The 19,183-nt window shown below is 34.3% G+C and overlaps 3 protein-coding genes across 5 annotated transcripts; 2 read left to right on the top strand and 1 right to left on the bottom strand.

Moving 5' to 3' along the window:
* Nucleotides 1-4,808: 4,808 nt before the first annotated feature.
* On the top strand, nt 4,809-5,171 carry LOC118034268 (probable LRR receptor-like serine/threonine-protein kinase At4g30520). Its single transcript, XM_035039510.2, has one exon. The coding sequence runs from the start codon at nt 4,809-4,811 to the stop codon at nt 5,169-5,171; it is 363 nt and encodes a 120-aa protein (XP_034895401.2).
* Nucleotides 5,172-8,695: 3,524 nt separating this feature from the next.
* On the top strand, nt 8,696-14,194 carry LOC118034269 (autophagy-related protein 18b). Of its 3 annotated transcripts, XR_004684998.2 has the most exons (13): nt 8,703-9,095; nt 9,186-9,259; nt 9,357-9,430; nt 9,512-9,621; nt 9,709-9,800; nt 10,139-10,251; nt 10,621-10,740; nt 11,327-11,472; nt 12,275-12,388; nt 12,868-12,933; nt 13,569-13,690; nt 13,789-13,941; nt 14,083-14,194. XR_004684998.2 is itself a non-coding variant. In XM_035039511.2 (12 exons), exons 1-12 carry the CDS (start codon nt 9,016-9,018, stop codon nt 13,815-13,817), a joined length of 1,140 nt encoding a protein of 379 aa, XP_034895402.1. In that variant the 5' UTR covers nt 8,703-9,015; the 3' UTR covers nt 13,818-14,074. The 3 variants fall into 3 exon arrangements, 1 of the variants encoding a protein (XP_034895402.1); XM_035039511.2 differs by lacking the exon at nt 14,083-14,194 and having other exon boundaries at nt 13,789-14,074; XR_004684999.2 differs by lacking the exons at nt 13,789-13,941; nt 14,083-14,194 and having other exon boundaries at nt 8,696-9,095; nt 12,854-12,933; nt 13,569-13,652.
* A 2,592-nt stretch (nt 14,195-16,786) lies between these two features.
* Nucleotides 16,787-18,904, bottom strand: LOC118034270 (uncharacterized). The gene is made up of 5 exons (XM_035039513.2): nt 18,530-18,904; nt 18,249-18,442; nt 17,942-18,026; nt 17,140-17,205; nt 16,787-17,041 (listed from the first exon to the last, which is right to left on the bottom strand). The coding sequence occupies exons 1-5, from the start codon at nt 18,611-18,613 to the stop codon at nt 16,949-16,951; spliced, it is 522 nt and encodes a 173-aa protein (XP_034895404.1). The 5' UTR covers nt 18,614-18,904; the 3' UTR covers nt 16,787-16,948.
* Nucleotides 18,905-19,183: the final 279 nt, after the last annotated feature.

Here is a 19,183-nt window from a genome sequence, read left to right as displayed (position 1 = left end):
ATCAAAATAATTTTTTTTAAAAATAAAAATATATTTCTAAATAAAAAATACTTTAAATTATAAACATTATTATAATCTAAAACATTTTAAGCTGTAATTATCTTCAATATCATATGAACTAAGAAGATGCGAACAAGGCCCATCTACATGGAGGCCCACAGCTATTAGGCCTTGGACCTAAATGATTAGGTATGTCTTTTGGTTTTGGCACTAAAGCTCATCTTGTTGGAAAAATAGCGTCCCTTTTGCCTGGTATCTTCACAGCAACGTTGTGGAATTTCATGCTAGATGCTTGCAGGCCTCTCACTGAGATTTTGATTACTGATTCAAATCTGCTAAACAGAAAAGGAAAAGGAAAAGGAAAAGGAAGAAGAGTACAATGCAATGGCAACTTGGCATGGCCTGAATATGATCTTTTTCTGGGACATTGACGGAAAAAGAAAAGGAAAGAACTTTAGGTGCAGACTTAATTATTGATGGACCCTTTTTGTATTAGACTATGATAACCATGTTCGCAGGACAAAATATGTTATGATTTCAGTGTGATCTCTCGGTCAAGAGAGCTAAATTATTGATTATTGTCAAGATTTGGCCGGAATTTTGAAGAACTAAACGCCAAAAAAAAAAAAAAAACAGAGACACTTAACATGATTTGAATATGATTGAGGGATCTTGAATTCTTGTTATTGGATTATACAGTTCCAGGGTAATTCTACAGCAAGATGGGATTCAAAGATGCATTTGGTATGATTTGCATGCAACTTTAAAATCTTTATGAATCTTGGGCCAAAGTACTCCTGGCTTGTTCCTTTCTGTTTACCGTATTACGTGAAAGTACAAACAGGGGAAAAAACCTTTCGATGTTGACAACTGAAGAACAACAGTCAATGTTGATGTAGAAAACTCTAGCCGGACGCATGAATTTATAGAGGATTGCAGCAGACATTAATAATATCACACAAGTAGAGAAACTACCACTGGTGATTGCAGAGCAGAAATCTATGGCATAAAAGGCACTCTCTCTGTTTTATTGCCCCCCAGAAAATATCATACATCCCAGCAGCATCTTCATGTCCAGAGGCAAGCAAACAAAAGAAGAAAAAAGGAGGAGAAACGAGCAGAAATAAATTTGACACCCATAGTAATTCAGACTTCGTATAATCGACAACGTATTTTCAAATCAAAACACATCCACTTTTGCTTCTTTTTCTTTGTTTTTTTCTACGTATGTCACCATGATTTTGGATCACCATGAACGCATGTTAACGTCTCCCAGTGTAAAAATCTTGAGAGAAACCAAGCTTGGACAGGATGCAAGTCCCATCAATGCTCATGCATCTTTTCCTTGGACGTATAGATTTCACTAAGGCAAAACGGAATTACGAAATTAAAAAAACAAAGCACAAAATAATAAATTACTCCGTATCTTTTTATCAATGTGAATTGAGTTTTTTTTTTTCCACCGTAGTTTTTGTATATATATTTTCCTTTTTCTAGCAATCTACAGTCAACTTGCTTTTGATTCTTAATGGCCAGGATATTCTTCAACTGGCTATTCATACAAAACTGAATATTAAACTAACCATATATATTTAAATTACTTAGTTCATAAGATAGACAAACTGAATAAAATTATAAAACAATTTCATATTGAAAAATAAAATTTAAATTTAGAAAAAAAACAATGAAAAAAAAATCTAAGTCAACCCAAGTTAACTTTCTAATCTCCATACCATTAAATTTTTTTTAATAAAAATAATAATAAAAAAGATCCAATTCAACCCAAATTAACCTTCTAACCCCAAAACCATCGAATATAAAATTAAAAAAAAATTAAAAACAATAAACTAGATAAAAAATCAAAGTCAACACATGTTAACTTTTAAGACTCGTGATCCTAGTCAAATGCTATAAACTAATCTCATAGAAAGCAAATCATGAAAAACTAACAAAGTAAAATTCCAAATCATCAAACAAAAAAAGAATGAAATTAGAAAATGCAATAAAAAAGGATCAAAAACAAAAGAAATAATAATTAAAAGAATAAGAACTAAATTTGATATAAAAATAATTTGAAATTAAAGACTTGGGGATGAAATTGAAAATAAAATTCAATTGGAAAAAATGATTAAAAATAAATAACCAACAAAGAATGAGGATCAAATTTGATATAAGATTAAATAAAATTAAATAACAAGAGGTGAAATTAAAGAAGAAAATCAATAATAATAATAATAATAATAATAATAGTAATAATAATAATAAAAGCAATTAAAAGCATCAGAACCAAAAAACAAATTAAATGACACCTTTATATTTTAGTAAGGGAAAGAGAGAGGAAAATAAATAAATTCACTAGAACCCAACCACTACGTCATCATACGCATACACAACATGAAAAAAGGGGTGGTGAGGCCCTTCCAACACTACTATGAAAAAACAATGTTTGAATTGATCATCATAATGGATGCGCCACCTAAAAGGCGCAAGTGTGTCAATAATAATTTTTTAATAATATTTATATTAATAAAAAGACTAAGTTGTCTGATAACTTTTATATTAAAAAAAAAACCTTTGATGTAAGTTTAACAATTTGTGCTGTAAGGGTAATATAGTTCAAAATAATAAATTATCTCCATAAATCTCATAATAATAAATGTATCTTGAAAGAAAATGATCATTTCACCCGATCTTTTTAAGGATAAAATGATAATTACAATGAATAATAATCTATATCTAAAAACAAGGCGAATACTCAATGAATTTTTTTTTTCCTTAAAAACATTAATGGACATGGACATGCAACACAAGTATTATATGATACCATAATACCGCAACAAAAAAGATTTGATAGCTACGGTTTTAAATTAAGGATCTCTGCTATTTTAAGAGTAGACAATTGCCCTTACAATAGCATGGCCTGTAGCTAATCTTATAAATAGTCGGTTCATGTCATTGATAAAGAAATTAAAGGAAATGCATAAGACAAATAATATTAATGCCACTAAGAAATAAAAAAACTTTTTGTAAAAGCATTATTATTATTATTATTATGAGAACCCAAAGAAAAGATTCCGAACATTATTTTTGTTATAATATGCATCATTTAGCATATATTTCATATAAACACGCCTCGATAAAATAGCATCATGAATTTGTGACCAATTGATTTTAAAAAGTGGTTAAATCTTGTGAATTTATTGAATTATAACGCGTAAGACTTGTAATTGAAATTTACAAATTTAGCCTCGGACATATCCAAAATTACACACAACGCAAGCTACGCATGGTTGGTAAGAAGGCTACCAATTGTAGGGCCAAGGGGGGGCACAAGCGTCACCTTTTGCCCTTTCCCATTCTCAAGCTTTAGCACTTTTTGGGCAAATTGCACTGAAAAACAACACCAGCCTATCTCGGGAAGAATCAATCCACCCTCAGCTCGCATGGAAGAATAGGCGCACTCCAACGAAGATTTGATCTTGAGCTTTCTCCCTCTCCCTGTATTATTATTTTACTTCTTATTATATATATAGTATGATCACCTTTATATATTCATATCCAAGATGTTCTTATCACACACTTTTCTATAAAATTTAGTGTATAGTTTAATAAGTTTGGTTTGGATTTCGAAATAAAAGCTTCTCCACGACTCGTGTTTTTTGTTTTCCTTTTCATCTTTTCTTTTTCAGTGCTGTTCTTTTGCTTCTTTATGGGGATGGGTGGATTTTTTTCCATGAAAGCCAGGATGATGTCTGTGTTGCTCTTGCAATTAATTCACTAGCCACAACAATTGAAAGAAAATGGTTGCTCAGTTATGAAATATTAAAGTCAAAAGTATTTATAAAATAAAGTTTTTTAGTAGTTGAATCATAGATTGATTAAGTGTCTTTTTAAATAGCTTTTTCTTTGATATTAAGGTATATATTTTTTTTATGAATGCCTCTGAATACCTGCGAAAAGTTCTCTTTTAGGGTGTGTGAGGATCCTCTAATGATAAAGTCAACAACTTTGTAGGGAAAATAAGTGATAAATACACTTAAAGAGCTTTAAATTCTAATGTTTAGGTTGTTCTTTTGTTGAATCTAAAACATAAATGAACATTAATGGAGAAAAATATCTCTTACATAAGCATTAATCGGGGGAAAATAAAAAAAGGATCTAAAACATGTTTTTAAATTTAAAAAGTAGGCCATGACACATTTTTTGGGGGTTAGGCTTGGATGGTGTGTCCAAGCCCACAAAAAGGTATCGGGAATGATCAACACCCAGGCTCGGGCTAGCGCTTATTACTTGAATGAGAGATCTTGAATTTGGAAAAACTGTTAATAAAAAAGGAGCTATGCTTGAATGGGTAAGTCTCATCTGCTGCTACTATAATCTTGAACTGCTTCAACAGATGGCTTATTACTGTCATTGTGTGTACCATAAACCATGATCATGTCAATTATAGTTAGGTTCTAGATTTTGCTTAAATCCAAACAGCTTCAATAGGATTCTGGATCGCCTAAAGCACTCCTAATTACCGTAAAGCATTTGAAAAGGACATATCATTGATGTGTTTGTGTGGATAATTGTATAGGATTAGTCCCTATCCATGTGGGACATTTCATTTTGTTGAGCCCTGCATGCTAATATCTGTAAACATGATTTGTTTTGTTTGTTTTTAGGCTTTTTATGCTTTACATTGTTGCAACTGAGTTAAGAGATTTCAAATTCATATTCACAAATAACAACAATTGGTAAAAAAAAAAAAAAAAAAACGTGTATGACAATGGTGACAGGTGAAGAAGGTACAACAAGAGAAGAAAATGGAAGAGTTGGTGGACAAAGAGCTGGGGAGCAACTTCTGTCGCATTGAGGTGGGGGAGATGTTACAAGTGGCGCTTTTATGCACTCAATTCCTGCCAGCTCACTGTCTTAAAATGTCTAAAGTGGTCTGGATGCTTAAAGGTGATGGTCTCGCCGAGAAATGGGCTACAACACACAGTCATTGTAATTCCACAATGAGCCTCTCCCATCCTAGCAACAATAACAAAAGCACTACCTCTACTTCAAAACATGATGAAAGTGGTCTTAATCGTTCCAGCAGCATGTTTGGAACTACAATGGATGAGGATGATGACGAGCACTTTTTGGATTCCTATGCAATGGAACTCTCTAGTCCAAGATAAACAGGAAAGAATTAAGAAACGTGAAATTTGAACAAACAGGAAAATGATTTTTTTCTTCTTTAAGTAATTCTTTACAACTAGAAGATGTCTTTTGTTCAAGAAATATATAGGTTTACTTTCTCTCTGTTAACTGTCTGTTTTGAGTTTTTTTAGCTTCATGGAAATGTAATGTACATATCCCTTTTCATTTCTAGCCAAACTGAAAGAATCTCTTTATATGGGTCGTGGTCCAATAGTATTTACGAAAGAAAGAAAGGCTGGCTTGCGAATGTGTGTTGATAAGTGAAAGCATCGTGACATACCCTGCCGCGTCCAAGGGCGAGACAATGCAAACATGGATGATATTAATGGTTTTGACTAGGAGATTATTTTCTGATATAGTGTCTTTTAGCTGATGAAACTGTGCAAGTGAGGTGTTGTCAAATGTCAAAGTATGAGTTGTTAATGGTCGTTTTCTTTGGTAGCTTTTGCAGGGTCACGCGACTCTTTAGTGCTCAATGTTCTATCTTTTTTTTGTCTTTCAGTCCTTTTAGCTCCTTTTATCTTGCTCTCCAGCCAGGCAATTACCACCTATCTTTTCTTTTTTCACCCTTGCTTTCTTACGTATGGTCAAGAACATGCTTCCTCTCATAAGAAATGTTTCAAAAAGATTGGTCTTGTAATTTGTGCAATTGCAAGCAACAAAAAGGTTGGTGAGGCCGAGGTAACGAAGATATTGACTTCCAAGTGTTTGGATTTGGACTAGGAGTTGATTCATTTTGGTCTGGAAAATAATATAGCATTGTCGGTTGTTTGACATTAAATCATATACCATCTGGGTTTTCAAGATTTTCGGCTTTGATTTTAGATTAAATTTCCGACCCTAAGCAATCAGGCCCATCCCAATTCATGATCCAAAAAAGAACTTAGTTGGGGTTTGTTTTTCCTTGCCCCCTTCATGTTGCCTGGGGAAAAAAGGAACATGCGGTGAATTGTTGGTTTGTGAAATTTTGTTAACAATAGATTGTGTTTGGATGATGAACATAATGAAATAGATCAGTCTCCCGTCCTGTATCGTGTGCTGGTCAATTTTTTTTAACGCAAAAAAAAAATATACTCAAGTTATGTTAATGTCTTTAAAAAAACAAGAAAAACTTGATAATTGGATCATTAACATGACTATATCCATTAAGATTAGATAATTTTTATAATCTGATTTAAAATACAAGCAATGATAGAAGATGAATAGTAAGAACATTTACAACAATTAACAAAAAAAAATGAGTAGCTGATTTTATATTCGGAAGGAGAAAAACAAAAGATAGCTAGAGATTCATTATCACTCCACCATGAATATCGGTCATCACAGAAAGAGTTTGCTAAGACGGTTTAAACCCCGTTACAAAGGGTTACACGACACTATCAAAAGAAGCAACATAGGCTGTTAGAGCAACGCCTGCTAGAGCAACGCTTACATGACACTATCGAAAGAAGCAATATAGGCCGCTAGAGCAACGCCTCAGAAAAGCAAATCGGGCAGAACATGATGAAGTGAACATCCACCTATATTTACTAAATCCATTCTATTTAATTAAATAATAAATTTTATTTTTACAAAAATAAATTTAACAAAGAACAACAAATTAAAAAAACCTGAGATAACCTAATGAAATTAAAAAAAAAAGGACGTAGAAAAACCGATAAAAAAAAAATAGAGTTCAATCTCCAATTGATTAAATGTTGAGGGATAAAATAATAAAAAAATTATTAGTTTGAAAAAATGATAAAACAAAACCAAAGCAATCATGGACAAACCTTCTAAAGTTGGGTTAATTTTCCAAACTTACAACCCGTCAAATCTTAGACACGGGCTAACCTAAAAGCTCAAATTTAAACCAATTTAATATTGAAGAAAGAAATTGGATGAAAAAAACCAATCTAAATTGGTAAAGGGAAAAAAAATCAAAAGAATGAAAATAAAATCGAATAGGAAAAATAATGAAGGGTGAAATCGCAAAAAAAAATCATTTTTAGAAATGATTTCATATTACATAATTAGCAATTAAAAAAATAAAAACCAAATTTGATAAAGAAAATAATAAATGAGGATGAAATCAAAACAAAATCCAAACCTCATAAATCACTTCATATAAAACAAATAATAATAAAAAAAAAACTGGGACTAATTGAATGGAAAGAGAAGTTGAGGGGTTATTATGAAAAATTACAAGGTAGGGCACAAATACCAATAAATAAAGATAGAGAAAAAAGTGGTTGTCGGTGCCAAACCAGAGCCTTTTCTAGTGCACACGTCACTGGTTCATGGAGGAAACCTTGAGGCCTAATCGAGGCTTATAAGCTTGATTGAGTCGAGGCCTAACCAAACCTCTTATGACTCAGCCTTTGCTCGACTCACCACCTTTTCTCTCTTTCCTTTCTCTTTCCTTTTATTTTTCTCACACATCTTTTTGTTTTTAGGCTACCATGTCAAGTTGACATGTTATAACTTTATCTACATTTCAACTAGAATTGTCACTTATTATAAGTGACATGAGCAAGCTATCCTGTGATAAAGTAAGCTATATAGTAGAGCTGACACCTTGGCAAGTAAATAGCTTTGGATTTTTTTTTCTAAAATAAGCTATTTACTACCAAGTTTAGAGGAGAATAAAAGGATATTTTTTCTCATTTTTCAACATAGAAGAAAATATATAAATCTCATTTTTCCCTTTTCTTAGATGATATCTACCTGGAAAAAAACTTATATTAACTTCAACATCGAAGGGTTCTTCTACAAGTAACACCCACCATCCAACTTGTTATTATCCATGAAGAAAGCCTACATCTAGTGAACTTGTTCTAGCTTAATCAAAGGCATCGTCTATAAGAACGTAAATAAAAACCTTATTTGTTTCCTTTTTATTACTCCTTTGTATCCTCCACATAAAATTTAAAACACTAAATCAAAAACAAATAAAATTTAGAAATAAGAAAAATAAGAATTGAAATAGAAATACCAAAAATAAAAAGGACAAAGTTGTGTTTTTTAAGGGAGGAGAGATAAAATTAAAAAAAAAAAAAACTTGTTAGCGATAAACCATTGCACCTCCGCTCACTAGGAGAAAAAGAACACAATGACATAGTGAAAGCATGGGTTTGGCCGGTGAAAAGTAAAACAAGTGATGCTCAAATTGCATGGATGCCTCCTGTACATTAATGCATATACAATACATGTCAACAACTTTTTTTAATTTTTATATTAATTAATTAATTTAAAGGGACTAAACTACTCCGGATGATCATGAAATTAATGATAAAACCATACTAAAAGATTAAAAGGTTCCATGTTTTTTTTTAAAAAAATATATATTATTTTAATATATTACAAAAGAAAAATCTTAAAACAAAAAAAACAACAGCTGTAATCTGGAAACAATCATTAGCACTTGTAAATCTTTAGAAGGAATAAACGGTTGTTGATCTTAAAATACTAGGAAATGAATTAAGAAAGACTTGTAGTAATCCCAACAGCATGGACGGTGGAGATGATGCACCATAGGAATAGATGATTGGCCCAACCAAGAAACCGCAGCGGCAGCCGCAGCCGCAACAACTTCAACTTGACTTGCCTTGTATTGTACTCCTCTTTTCCAACTCCAAAGTTGTCATCATGTCTCTTCACAACTCCTCCTGTCTTCTGTATCATTATAATCCAAGAACACATGTACATACATGTCTGTATGAGCAAGAGAAGAGAGAGTTCTTTCTCACTTATTAATAAAAAATATAAAGAATTAAACAACCCAGCACCCGTTAATACATCTTTGAAGCACAGCCAAGCCAACTGTAATCAATAAATTCAGTAATGAGTAGTGGTAGCCAGTCCTCCTCCTCCTCCTCCTCACAATATCCAATCCTCTGCGCTTCTTTTAATCAAGACAACAGGTAATCAACATCTTTTTATTCTCCATACACCTTCCCTTTTCTCTTCTTTTTATTTAATACTTCCTTTTCTTTTCTATTGAGTCTTCGCAGTGGCTTTGCGATAAGCACCAGAGATGGTTTCAAGATCTTCGATTCTAATACGGGACGTCTCTGTTATGAACGAGGCAAGCTACCCATTTTTCCTTTTCCTTTTCTTTTCGTTTTTTTATAAATGAAAGCGAATATTTCTTGAATAATACTGTATTTATTATTTTTTGTTAGCTTCTGGAGCTTTTGTTGTTGTGGAAATGCTATATAGTTCAAGCCTCCTTGCCATTGTTGGCGGCGGTGAACAGGTGCTTCCTTATTTCTTTTTCTTTTTGTTAGTTTACTACTCTCTAAAGCATTAATTTTGTTTTTTTTCCCCCCTGAAACAGCCATCTCTATCTCCCCGGCGACTCTGTTTGTTCAATACTACAACCGGAACTGCTCTTCGCGAATTGAACTTCTTAACTTCAGTCCTCGCCGTCCGATTGAATAAAAAGAGGCAAAACACTCACTCTTCTATCTTTTTCAAAATTTTCCTTAATTGGATTTGATGGAAGAATTATTCTGTTGTTGTTGATCATTGCAGGCTTGTTGTTGTTTTGCAAGAAAAGACTTATATCTATGATTCAAATACGCTGGCAATATTGGATGCCATCGATACAGTTCCTAATGTAAAAGGTGAGACAGAAGATCCTCGTTATGTGGGTTTTCGAGGTAGCCTTCACGACTGCTTTTATAGCTATCTATGTTTTATTACTAAATTGATCTTTAAACAGAAGTTCTTGCAGAATGAATTCAAACAGTTGTGAGTCAAAGGTTTGTTGTGGCTAATTGCATGATCTTGCACATTCTAGAGATGGGTTATTGTATTTCTTGTCATGCCAATCTGTGCTTGTAAAAGAAAAGACAAGTGATGAGTGCTGAGTTTATATGGTTCTACGAGGATGAGAGAAAGACTAATTAATCAAATCATATTTGCCATTAATTGTCTTGTCATTTGTTTATCTTTTCCACAGGACTTTGTGCATTCTCTCCTAGTTTGGATGGCTGCTTCTTGGCTCTTCCTTCTAGCACGACCAAAGGATCTGTTTTGGTGTACAATGTCATGGAGCTTCATTCACATTGCGAGGTTGCGGAAAAAATCTTTTAAAATTGATTGATAAGCATAACATGTGATTAAAAATTTCGTATCTTCTAGGAATTCTTGTTTCTTCTCTCTTTAATGCTCCCGCTCCCAAAAAAGAAGTTAAAATCTTGGATACAAGTTCATTAGAAGGAAAAAAAAAAGGAAGGAATCTTAGATACCAGCTTTGGTATGAATTTCTCAAGGAGGGGGTGTTTCTTCATCTCATTTCACTAACATTATTCTAACCCACTACCCAGCAGAATCTCATACTTTTCGCTTTCCTTTATGGTGATTAGATAAGAAAGAATCCTTTTCTTGCTCACTCGTGTGCATCCTCAGGTTCACTTATATATTTATTGAATTCAATGACAGATAGATGCTCACTGTTCGCCATTGGCTGCAATTGCCATGTCTTTCAATGGGATGTACATTGCAACAGCATCTGAGCAGGGGACCATAATCAGAGTTCATCTGGTATCAGAAGCAACTAAGGTGAGAAACAATACACCATTTATTTGATGATGAACTTATGGAAGTCTGGACTTGTCAGCAAGATAACAAACACAGTTTCCATCTGTGCAGCACGGGCAAATGGAGAGTGGACCTACTGCCTTTTCTGTCTGTGCTATAAAAATTATCTGGCAAATTTCCCTGCATGACCATTTACATGGTTCTAACTGACTTTCAATGAATACAAAGAAATGAGAAACTGTGGATGAAATAGGAATTATGAAACCCAAATTATATGTGCTTACAAATGAGGTGTATTTAGAGATTTGCAACCTCTGCAGAGCTTAGCAATACTCACAAGCCAAAAACAAGTGCTAATTGTCTAAAGGGATTAATTAATGAAAAAAATACCATTCTGATTATTATTATTGTTATTGATACTGTTACTTCAACTGCTTTTCGGTGTGGAGTGGGTGTTGATAATCAGTTTGATAGCCATATTGTCCCTTTCATTATTTATGATGCGCAGCCATCCATTTTTTGTATTTCCACCTTTTTTTTTTAACTCATTAAAGAGTAGATTCCAATGGGTCTTATAGCATTTCTCTGTTAATGGATTCTTGAGCAGTCATATAGTTTTCGAAGGGGGAGATACCCATCAACAATATTTTCCATGTCATTTGGACCATCAACGCAACTTCCAGATATTCTTGTAGCCCTGAGTAGTTCAGGTTCCATTCATGTCTTCTCACTGGGTCTTGCCATAAATCAGAGGTGAGAAACTACATGAACTATGTAGTTTGGATATGTTGATTTAGCTGAGGAATGATATTTTGTTGCAAAACATATATTCTTGTTGATGCTTTCAATAATAAAGTCACATAGCTGCTGTTCATTCACCTCTTTATGGAATGCAGCATTGCCCCATGGTTACCATAATGTTATAAAATCACCGGTAAAATACATTCTTCTAATATGTACATATCAGTTATTTTCTCCTTCACTCTGTGGCATGTTTCACATAAATGACATTTGCTTGTTTATTGATCTTTATTGTTTTTTCCTCTTGTAAAATCATGTGTTTTTGGTTAGGTTTTCAAATCCAACAGTATTTTGTTCTGTTGATTTGTATTGATCCTGCTCTTTCTATGTTTTCATTTTAAGAACACATGAATGCAGCACATGACTGGTCAAAGGTTTTACCATGTGCTTCATAATGTTAGAAAGGCTGCCTCTGATTTCTCCAAAACTGTTGCATGTCTCCCTTCTCGTGCACTTTCCAAGCTGATATTGCATTAGTTACTTCCAGAAGGACAATTTTGCCCCCCCCCAAAAAAAAAAAAAAAAAGGGTATCACTTTGTATTTTTTCTAATACTATCATGGGGTTTTATTCATACCTGATATGGATCCTGTTTCTCTTTGGATGTTAGTAATTGATAAGATCAGCACTGACAATTTTTTTGCAGTTGAGAGGCCTTACAAAGCTCTACTACATAACGTGTCAAATGTGTTTGATTTTATGAAGTATTTGCCAAGTCATGTGATCTTTCTTGCTTAATTTTTTATGCCCAACAGAGGCAGAAGATCAAGCAGTTTTCTTGGATCATTATTACCTGATTCTGTAAATGATGCATTTGATCCAGCTCATCACCCTGTGCTTCATAATGTTGTTCCGGCTGGAGTTAAAAGGTGAAATAGTTTGTAAATTAACTCCTGACTCATTTCTAATTTTAAAGGATCCTTCTCTGGCAACCTATTGCGAGGCCTACTCTTGGCATTTCAATTGAACTTCTGTTGGAATGGAAAGATTGTGTGACAGAACTTCATAGGTTAACCTAATTCTTTTAATTATGACTTAAATTCTACCATCTACAGGATGGATTTGCTTTGTTGTCTTTTTTCTGTTTCTTTTTTAATACCAAAAGAATGGAGAGTATGCATAATCAATAGAAGAAAAAAAATTTGTTCCTTGTTCTAAACAACAAAATCTGCTCTGTGTGATTTTTTTCTTCTAACCCCAAAAAAGATGTGCATGCGTGATCTGAGCTAGCATCTTCAGGGTGTAGATGTATTTTAGTTTACAGTTCATATTCGATATGAAATGCCTGCTCTCACATTTGTTATTTTCTTTAAGCTCGTTGATTTACTAATCAGGTGACATAATGCAGCAATGTGGTCGTGCGCAAGGTAGACAAGATTGCTGACACAAGCTTATCTGAATCTGTAGCTTCTAGGTAAGTTCCCTGTATTATGGCAGGCTTTTTTGTTTCTATCTCATCTCATCAGTTTCCATTCCTCCGTGTTTTTATTTTCCTTTCTTTGTATCCCACTGGCAGAGCTTCAAACTTGTCTTTCTTAGGGGGCAGGGGCAAAATATTACTAGTATCCAGAACACGGGGGGATTTTATATACAACAATATACACCTATAAATAAAGAAAGTCTTCTGGAGTTAGGGGGTGGCAGTGCCGCTTTGGGGTTGTTTATTACCCATTTCCTCTTCCTTTCACCTTCTCTATTTTCAGCTTCTAGAAACTGGATAGCTTCTGTCTACCTTGATTTAGTTTTTGGTAAAACAACTGGACACATCAGATCTCCGCCTACTGCATCTCTTCTTCAGAGAAATCAATTTCTGTTTTTTCAATTGGCATCCTTGTATGCCAAAAATATTTTCTAGTCTCAATTTCATCAATGAGCTTCATTATATTATTTGTTAATCACTCATTCCTATTTCAGAAGCATAAAAAATGAGCTTGGATGATTTCCCTTGTGCAATTTATTCATGTACATATATTTATTGTCATTTATATTAATTTGTCCCGGATGTGTTTTCATTTGCTTGTTGTCTTCTTGTTTCTGAACTCTTTTCAGGGCCACGCTATCAGTAATAACCTTTAATGGGCATTTTTTAGAGTACACTGTAGATGTTAACACTCAAAATGAATCTAAATGGAGTTTGAAGAGTGAATTTAATCTCTTGGCAGTGATATCAGGTAATTCTGAAAGCTCATGATAAGTGTCTGGACTACATCTCTTTCTTTTTTACCGCACTTGTATTTCTGGTAATTTACTAGATCTTTACTATTCTTAGGTGAAGAGCAACATTTTCAGCTCGTATGATGATGCTCTGATAGCACCGTTGGTAGCATATCAGAACTGTTTAAGGAACTTGAAGAAACTGTTCTTGAAATATAGTACACTGCCTAACAGATGACCGAGACCTGTGATTCTTCGGAGCATACATGTAAATAAACCAGATTTTGATATAGCAAAGCAAATTTCTACAGTTCCCTCATTTTGTACAGTTGATTTGTTTAGATATGTAAAGTAGAGAGATAATCTAAGTAATAGATACATGTTCTGCATTATTTTGCACATTTTCCAGCGATCAACACTTCAATCTACGGACTTCGAGAGCTACAGTGGAGGGATGATTAACTCAAACTTGTTGCAACTGGGATGAATTCCATGAGATTTGAATGTTTGATTGATGGTAATTATCTTCAATTAGATTAAACTTTCAAGTGAACGAAGTGATCTCCTCAAGTAAATAATGGAAATTGTTCTCCATAAATCTCACCTTAAAAAAAAAAAAAAAAAAACCCACAGTGAACCGCCGGGGGGTCCTCTACGTCAGATCTCAATAAGAACTCCATTCACTAATCTTAGTCAAGTTGATGCTGACCTTGTTCTTGCCAGGACCCTTCAAGAACAAGTTTCTTTTCCTTTCTCTCTGTCTCCACTTTGTTATTGAAATGGACTGGTTTCTCGGCTTCTTGGGTGTTTATAATTAGTGGGTTCTTGTGTGTGTGTGTGTGTGTGTGTTTCATGGTATTTTTCCTTTTTGATCTGCTGTTTGGATAGGCTTCGATTGCTTGTGTGCTGTTGTTTGTTTAGATTGCCTCTCATGGTTTCTCATGATCGTGTTTTTTTTTTCTTTTTTCTTTGTTTTTTGGAGCTGCCTTTCTTGAGAAATTTTGGATTCTGCGCTAAAAGACCTCAATTTTTTTCGTGTTTTTTTTTTCTTTCTAATTTTGCCTCTTTTCCTATTTATTTAGCTCCGGTTGTTGCTGTTTTCGTTTCTCGAATCATAGCCCGGGGGGCTGGTTGATGTTGAAATTTTATCTGCTGAATAAATAAGTACCTGCTTTGAGAATCTGCGTCTTGCAAAAAAAAAAAAAAAAAAAAGTTGATGCCCAAATTCTCCCTTAAAAAATGAATATGCACCCCTCAGAAGCCAATCTAACCCTTCTGAGGCATAAAAAATAATTCGATAGCTTGATATTCGATTCAGCAGGGATCATGATTTTTGTTTCATGTAAAAGAAATAGTGTTTCACTAGTTGATGTGTTTCAAGTCATTCTATAAACTTGTAAAATTCCATTTAATAATTTTGTTCGCTCTAACTTGGCTTCCTTTATTTATTTTATTAAATCTATTAGCTTGACCATTCATCTGAGGTGCAATACTGAAGTGAAACAATAATTTATATGAAGCTTCTGACAATGTTCTCTCATCTTATAATTGTCAAATCGTGTTTCATTATCAATTATCAAAACTCGGGGAGCCAAAGCAATATATAATATGCTTCCAAAAGAAAGAAATCACTTTGTTTGTGGTTATCTCTGTTAAAGCTACACGTGTTGCTTGAGTTGCAGGAGCCTATATGTAAACCACATGTCTTCATGTATTTCTTGTAAAACATAGGAGCTCTCATGTGGGTACAAACATTTCAATAATGGGGTCGAGATAGATCTTCTTTGCAAGACCTTGTGAATTATGCAATATCCCGATGCTCGTCCTGTCAGACGAATGTCTTCATTTCTGTTTGAGGGTAGCTCTCCTATATGCAAATAGTTTCTAATAGGATGACCCGCGCGATCTGCTCAATTATTTTTTACATAAAAAAAATCATATTAATTTGTTAAATTTATGATGGAAATTAATATTAAGTTTATTCAAAGACATCAACTTTTTCTCTACTGTGCACCACCGTATTAAAAAGAAAAAGTACCCATCTTTCAAGACTTCTACTCAAACATCAACAAGAAATTCCACAGAATTAGAGCTTGATGATTTGGACAAGAGGTCTACTTGTTGATTGTTTTTTTTCTAGAAATACGAGTGATTGAAACATTTTTATGCTCAACGTTGAGATAAGACGCGACTTTTTGAAGATACAATTGCATGACAAGTTCTCTCGCTTCACTTGTTCCTTGGTATTGACTAATCACTAACTAGAAAAAAATAAAGAATCATTGTAAGCTTGGAGGGGATAGGCATTCAAAGCTTCTACGAGACGTAATCTAGCAAGAAGAGCCTCTGGTGTACAATGACGTGATAGACGAACAACCTCTTTCTTAATCTCCTTGTAGACATGTTTCGCTTTGCCGATGGACTATTTCTGACGGCTATCTATGAGAATCTCACGATGATTGGAGTAAGGGTTCAACATTTTACAAGGTCAAAGGATTGATTGTAAACTCAAGGATCAATCACGTTGATTGAGAATAATAATCATCGGATATTATTTACTGTTCTATACACTTCTAGTTTCACTATGATCACCGCCGCCACCTCCATCATCTCTTTAACAATCATTTGGCACTACTCATCCAGAACATTCATGATGATCCATCAAGATTAGCAACCAAGAAAATTCATGTCAACAATAAACTTTAAGCCCCCTACATCCTAAAGATGGTGAAATGGCTTGGGATTTCTTCACCGGAAAATCAAATTTCAGCTTTATTATGCAGGAAAAAAAAAATTGTTCGAACAAGGTGAGAGCTGCCAATATTGGGCTTGTCCCATACTCACCAAGCCGCCTCCCTGAAGAGAGTGCGCATTGGTTTGGTTTCGCCTAGTCTATTTAAGACTAAACTATCTTACCAAACTAAAGGTGATTTGGTCTAATGTCAGAGCACAAGATGTCCGAGGCTCGCCCCCGGGGTCATCTCTCTTCATTGTGCATGAAGCTGTAGTCCCACTAGCTTATTATACTCATAGCAACAGCAATAGTGACGGTTATAAACCACTCAAAACCAAACTAAACAGAGATTACATCAACATTTCCCTTTCTCCAAAAGGAAAAGAAAAACAAATCCATCCTTGTATTATATCATGAATTTCCTCGAGTTACACCAGATTTGCCAAACTCCTCATAATTGTCTAAAATTGGCAAGCAACCTCCATTTTATAAGAACCAACTTCACCTATGAGTCAGGTTTAACTAATTTCAATCGTGTAACTTATCTAGTTCTTGTCTTGACAAACTTTCCTCGTGAAGCTTTCTTCTCCAACTTTTCCCTCTTCTTGCGGGTTTTTTCATCCTCGGCACCTTCCTAATCAAGGGAAGATCACAGCCAGGGTTATATGGAGGTCATAAAAGTTTTTAATGCCTTTAAAAGATGGTCAACCAAAATAGGGTAAGAAAAGATACCTCTGAACCATTTGATAAAAATCCTCTGAAGAATCCAAAAGATTTGTAAGCTCCGAATGCTGGTATCTGGAAAGAAACATAGAACCAACATCTCACCATGTGAATAATCATAAAAAATTCTCTCCATGTGTATCTTCAATAACATCTCTAAAACGAAAATAGACATCTCCTACTTCAGGTCCTAGTTTCACATCATTCTTGTTAAGAACTCACCTCAATCCCCAATGCACCACCCTTATCCTTCCCCCTACAGAGAAGGAAACAAGTGTTCCCAATTGGAAAAGCATGGGCAGGGGTAAACCAAGGAGTTTAGTCTTCTAAATGAGCCATTAAAAAAAGCAATTTCCCTTTCGTTAGAGTTACCCATTTTCTCATAGCAAGCAACAAGCTAATGTTGCAGGAAAGATAAAATCACAAGATGTGCCAATAAACTAGCAAAATATACCATATCTTCACATCAATTTTAAATTGAACTGTTCAGATCCTATGCTTGCAGACTAGTATAACTGTACAATAACTTCATCAAAATATATCAATACTCAAACTTTGTCACCATAGGATTAGCTAAAACTACACTATATATATTTCAGACATGATTAAGAAACTTAAGATGATTTAAACTACCCAAGTGAATGTTGGTCTATCTTCCCTTCAAAGGCAAGAACAGGATACCAGTATTTGTTTGCAATTTATCCATGCTACAAGTTTTTTCTCAAGAAAATTCCAAAAGCTCTCACTCATGGTGCTTTAACATGCACATATAGAAGCAATTTTATGAGCAATCAAGTAAATGGGATCTTACCACCAAGTATGTATACCAAAACTTTCCAGATATGATGGACATGAGCTGCACAAAGCTCGTAATGTAGATAACATCATGTAGATAGCTGCAATGCAAGATATCACCAACATCAGGCAACAATATCTCATAATGCATCAACAGAATAAAAAATGGCATCACACACACAGCACAATGTCTAAAGACAAATTAAAAGCCAGCTTCCATGCAAAATCATTAGCCAAAATACCCAACAGAAGACTCAATTCAACTATTCATTTATCCTAATAAAATGAGTCAAGTCATTAAAATTAGAACAATTAAAACATACCCACAAATCCCACCAGTGCTCATATCAAATCCACCATCAAGAAGGTCACCGTCGTCAGCATAAGCAGGGCTGGCCATAGCAGCAAGTTGTCGATAAGGTATAAAATAGGCCACAGATGTCAAAATCAGACCAATCCAGTGTTTCCACGTGAAACTGGAATGGAAAATCACCAACCTCACCAACACGTAAATAACCTAAAATTAACAAAATAATTATAAGAAAGAGGGAAACAATCGGCAAGTTAATAGTGAAATGATAGAGATAAGGGAGTAGGAGCGTACGTTACAGGCGATGATGAGGCGACGGAGGTTAGCCATGTGACGGGAGTTCTCTTCCTTTCGCTTCTTTGCGCCTTGATTTGCCATTTTCTTTCTGCTTCTCAGGTGATTGATTCTAATAAGTTCTCACAGTTTAATTTAGGGCTTCAAAAATGAAAATATCACGTTTATCTGTTCTCTGTGTGTGTGAAGGAACGGAGGGAACGTGAGCGAATCGAAGAAGTGAAGGAAACGGAGAGGCGAACGAACCAGATCCCAGTACTACAGAGTAGAGGAGTGGTTGAATGGCGCTGCCGAATTTGACCCTTCCATCGTTTACTTGAAGCCCAGACTTATTTGGGCTCGGCCCAGTTAGCTTTCTCTTAACCCAAGCCCGTGTTAATATTCTTCTTCCCGGATTGAGTTTCTCACACATAACAGGAGGCTCGAAGACTCTTTTTTTTAGAATGGATTTGTTTTGTAATTTGAAAGCGTGAACCTTTAATAAATAAGACAGAGGTAGGGTTGTTGAGGGTAATAATTGTTGAAGGATGTAATTAACTTTTTCGAGGATGACAGATAAGGACAACGTGTACAATAGAATAATACCTTTATTTCATAAAAAAATTAAAAATAAGATAAAATTTTAAATTATACTTTATAAAATAAAATTTATTT

This window comes from Populus alba, chromosome 18 (assembly GCF_005239225.2).
Source record: "Populus alba chromosome 18, ASM523922v2, whole genome shotgun sequence".
In the NCBI taxonomy this organism is placed as follows: Eukaryota; Viridiplantae; Streptophyta; class Magnoliopsida; order Malpighiales; family Salicaceae; genus Populus; species Populus alba.
The sequence above is the reverse complement of the archived record's forward strand: the minus strand, read 5'-3'. Positions and strand labels throughout refer to the sequence as shown.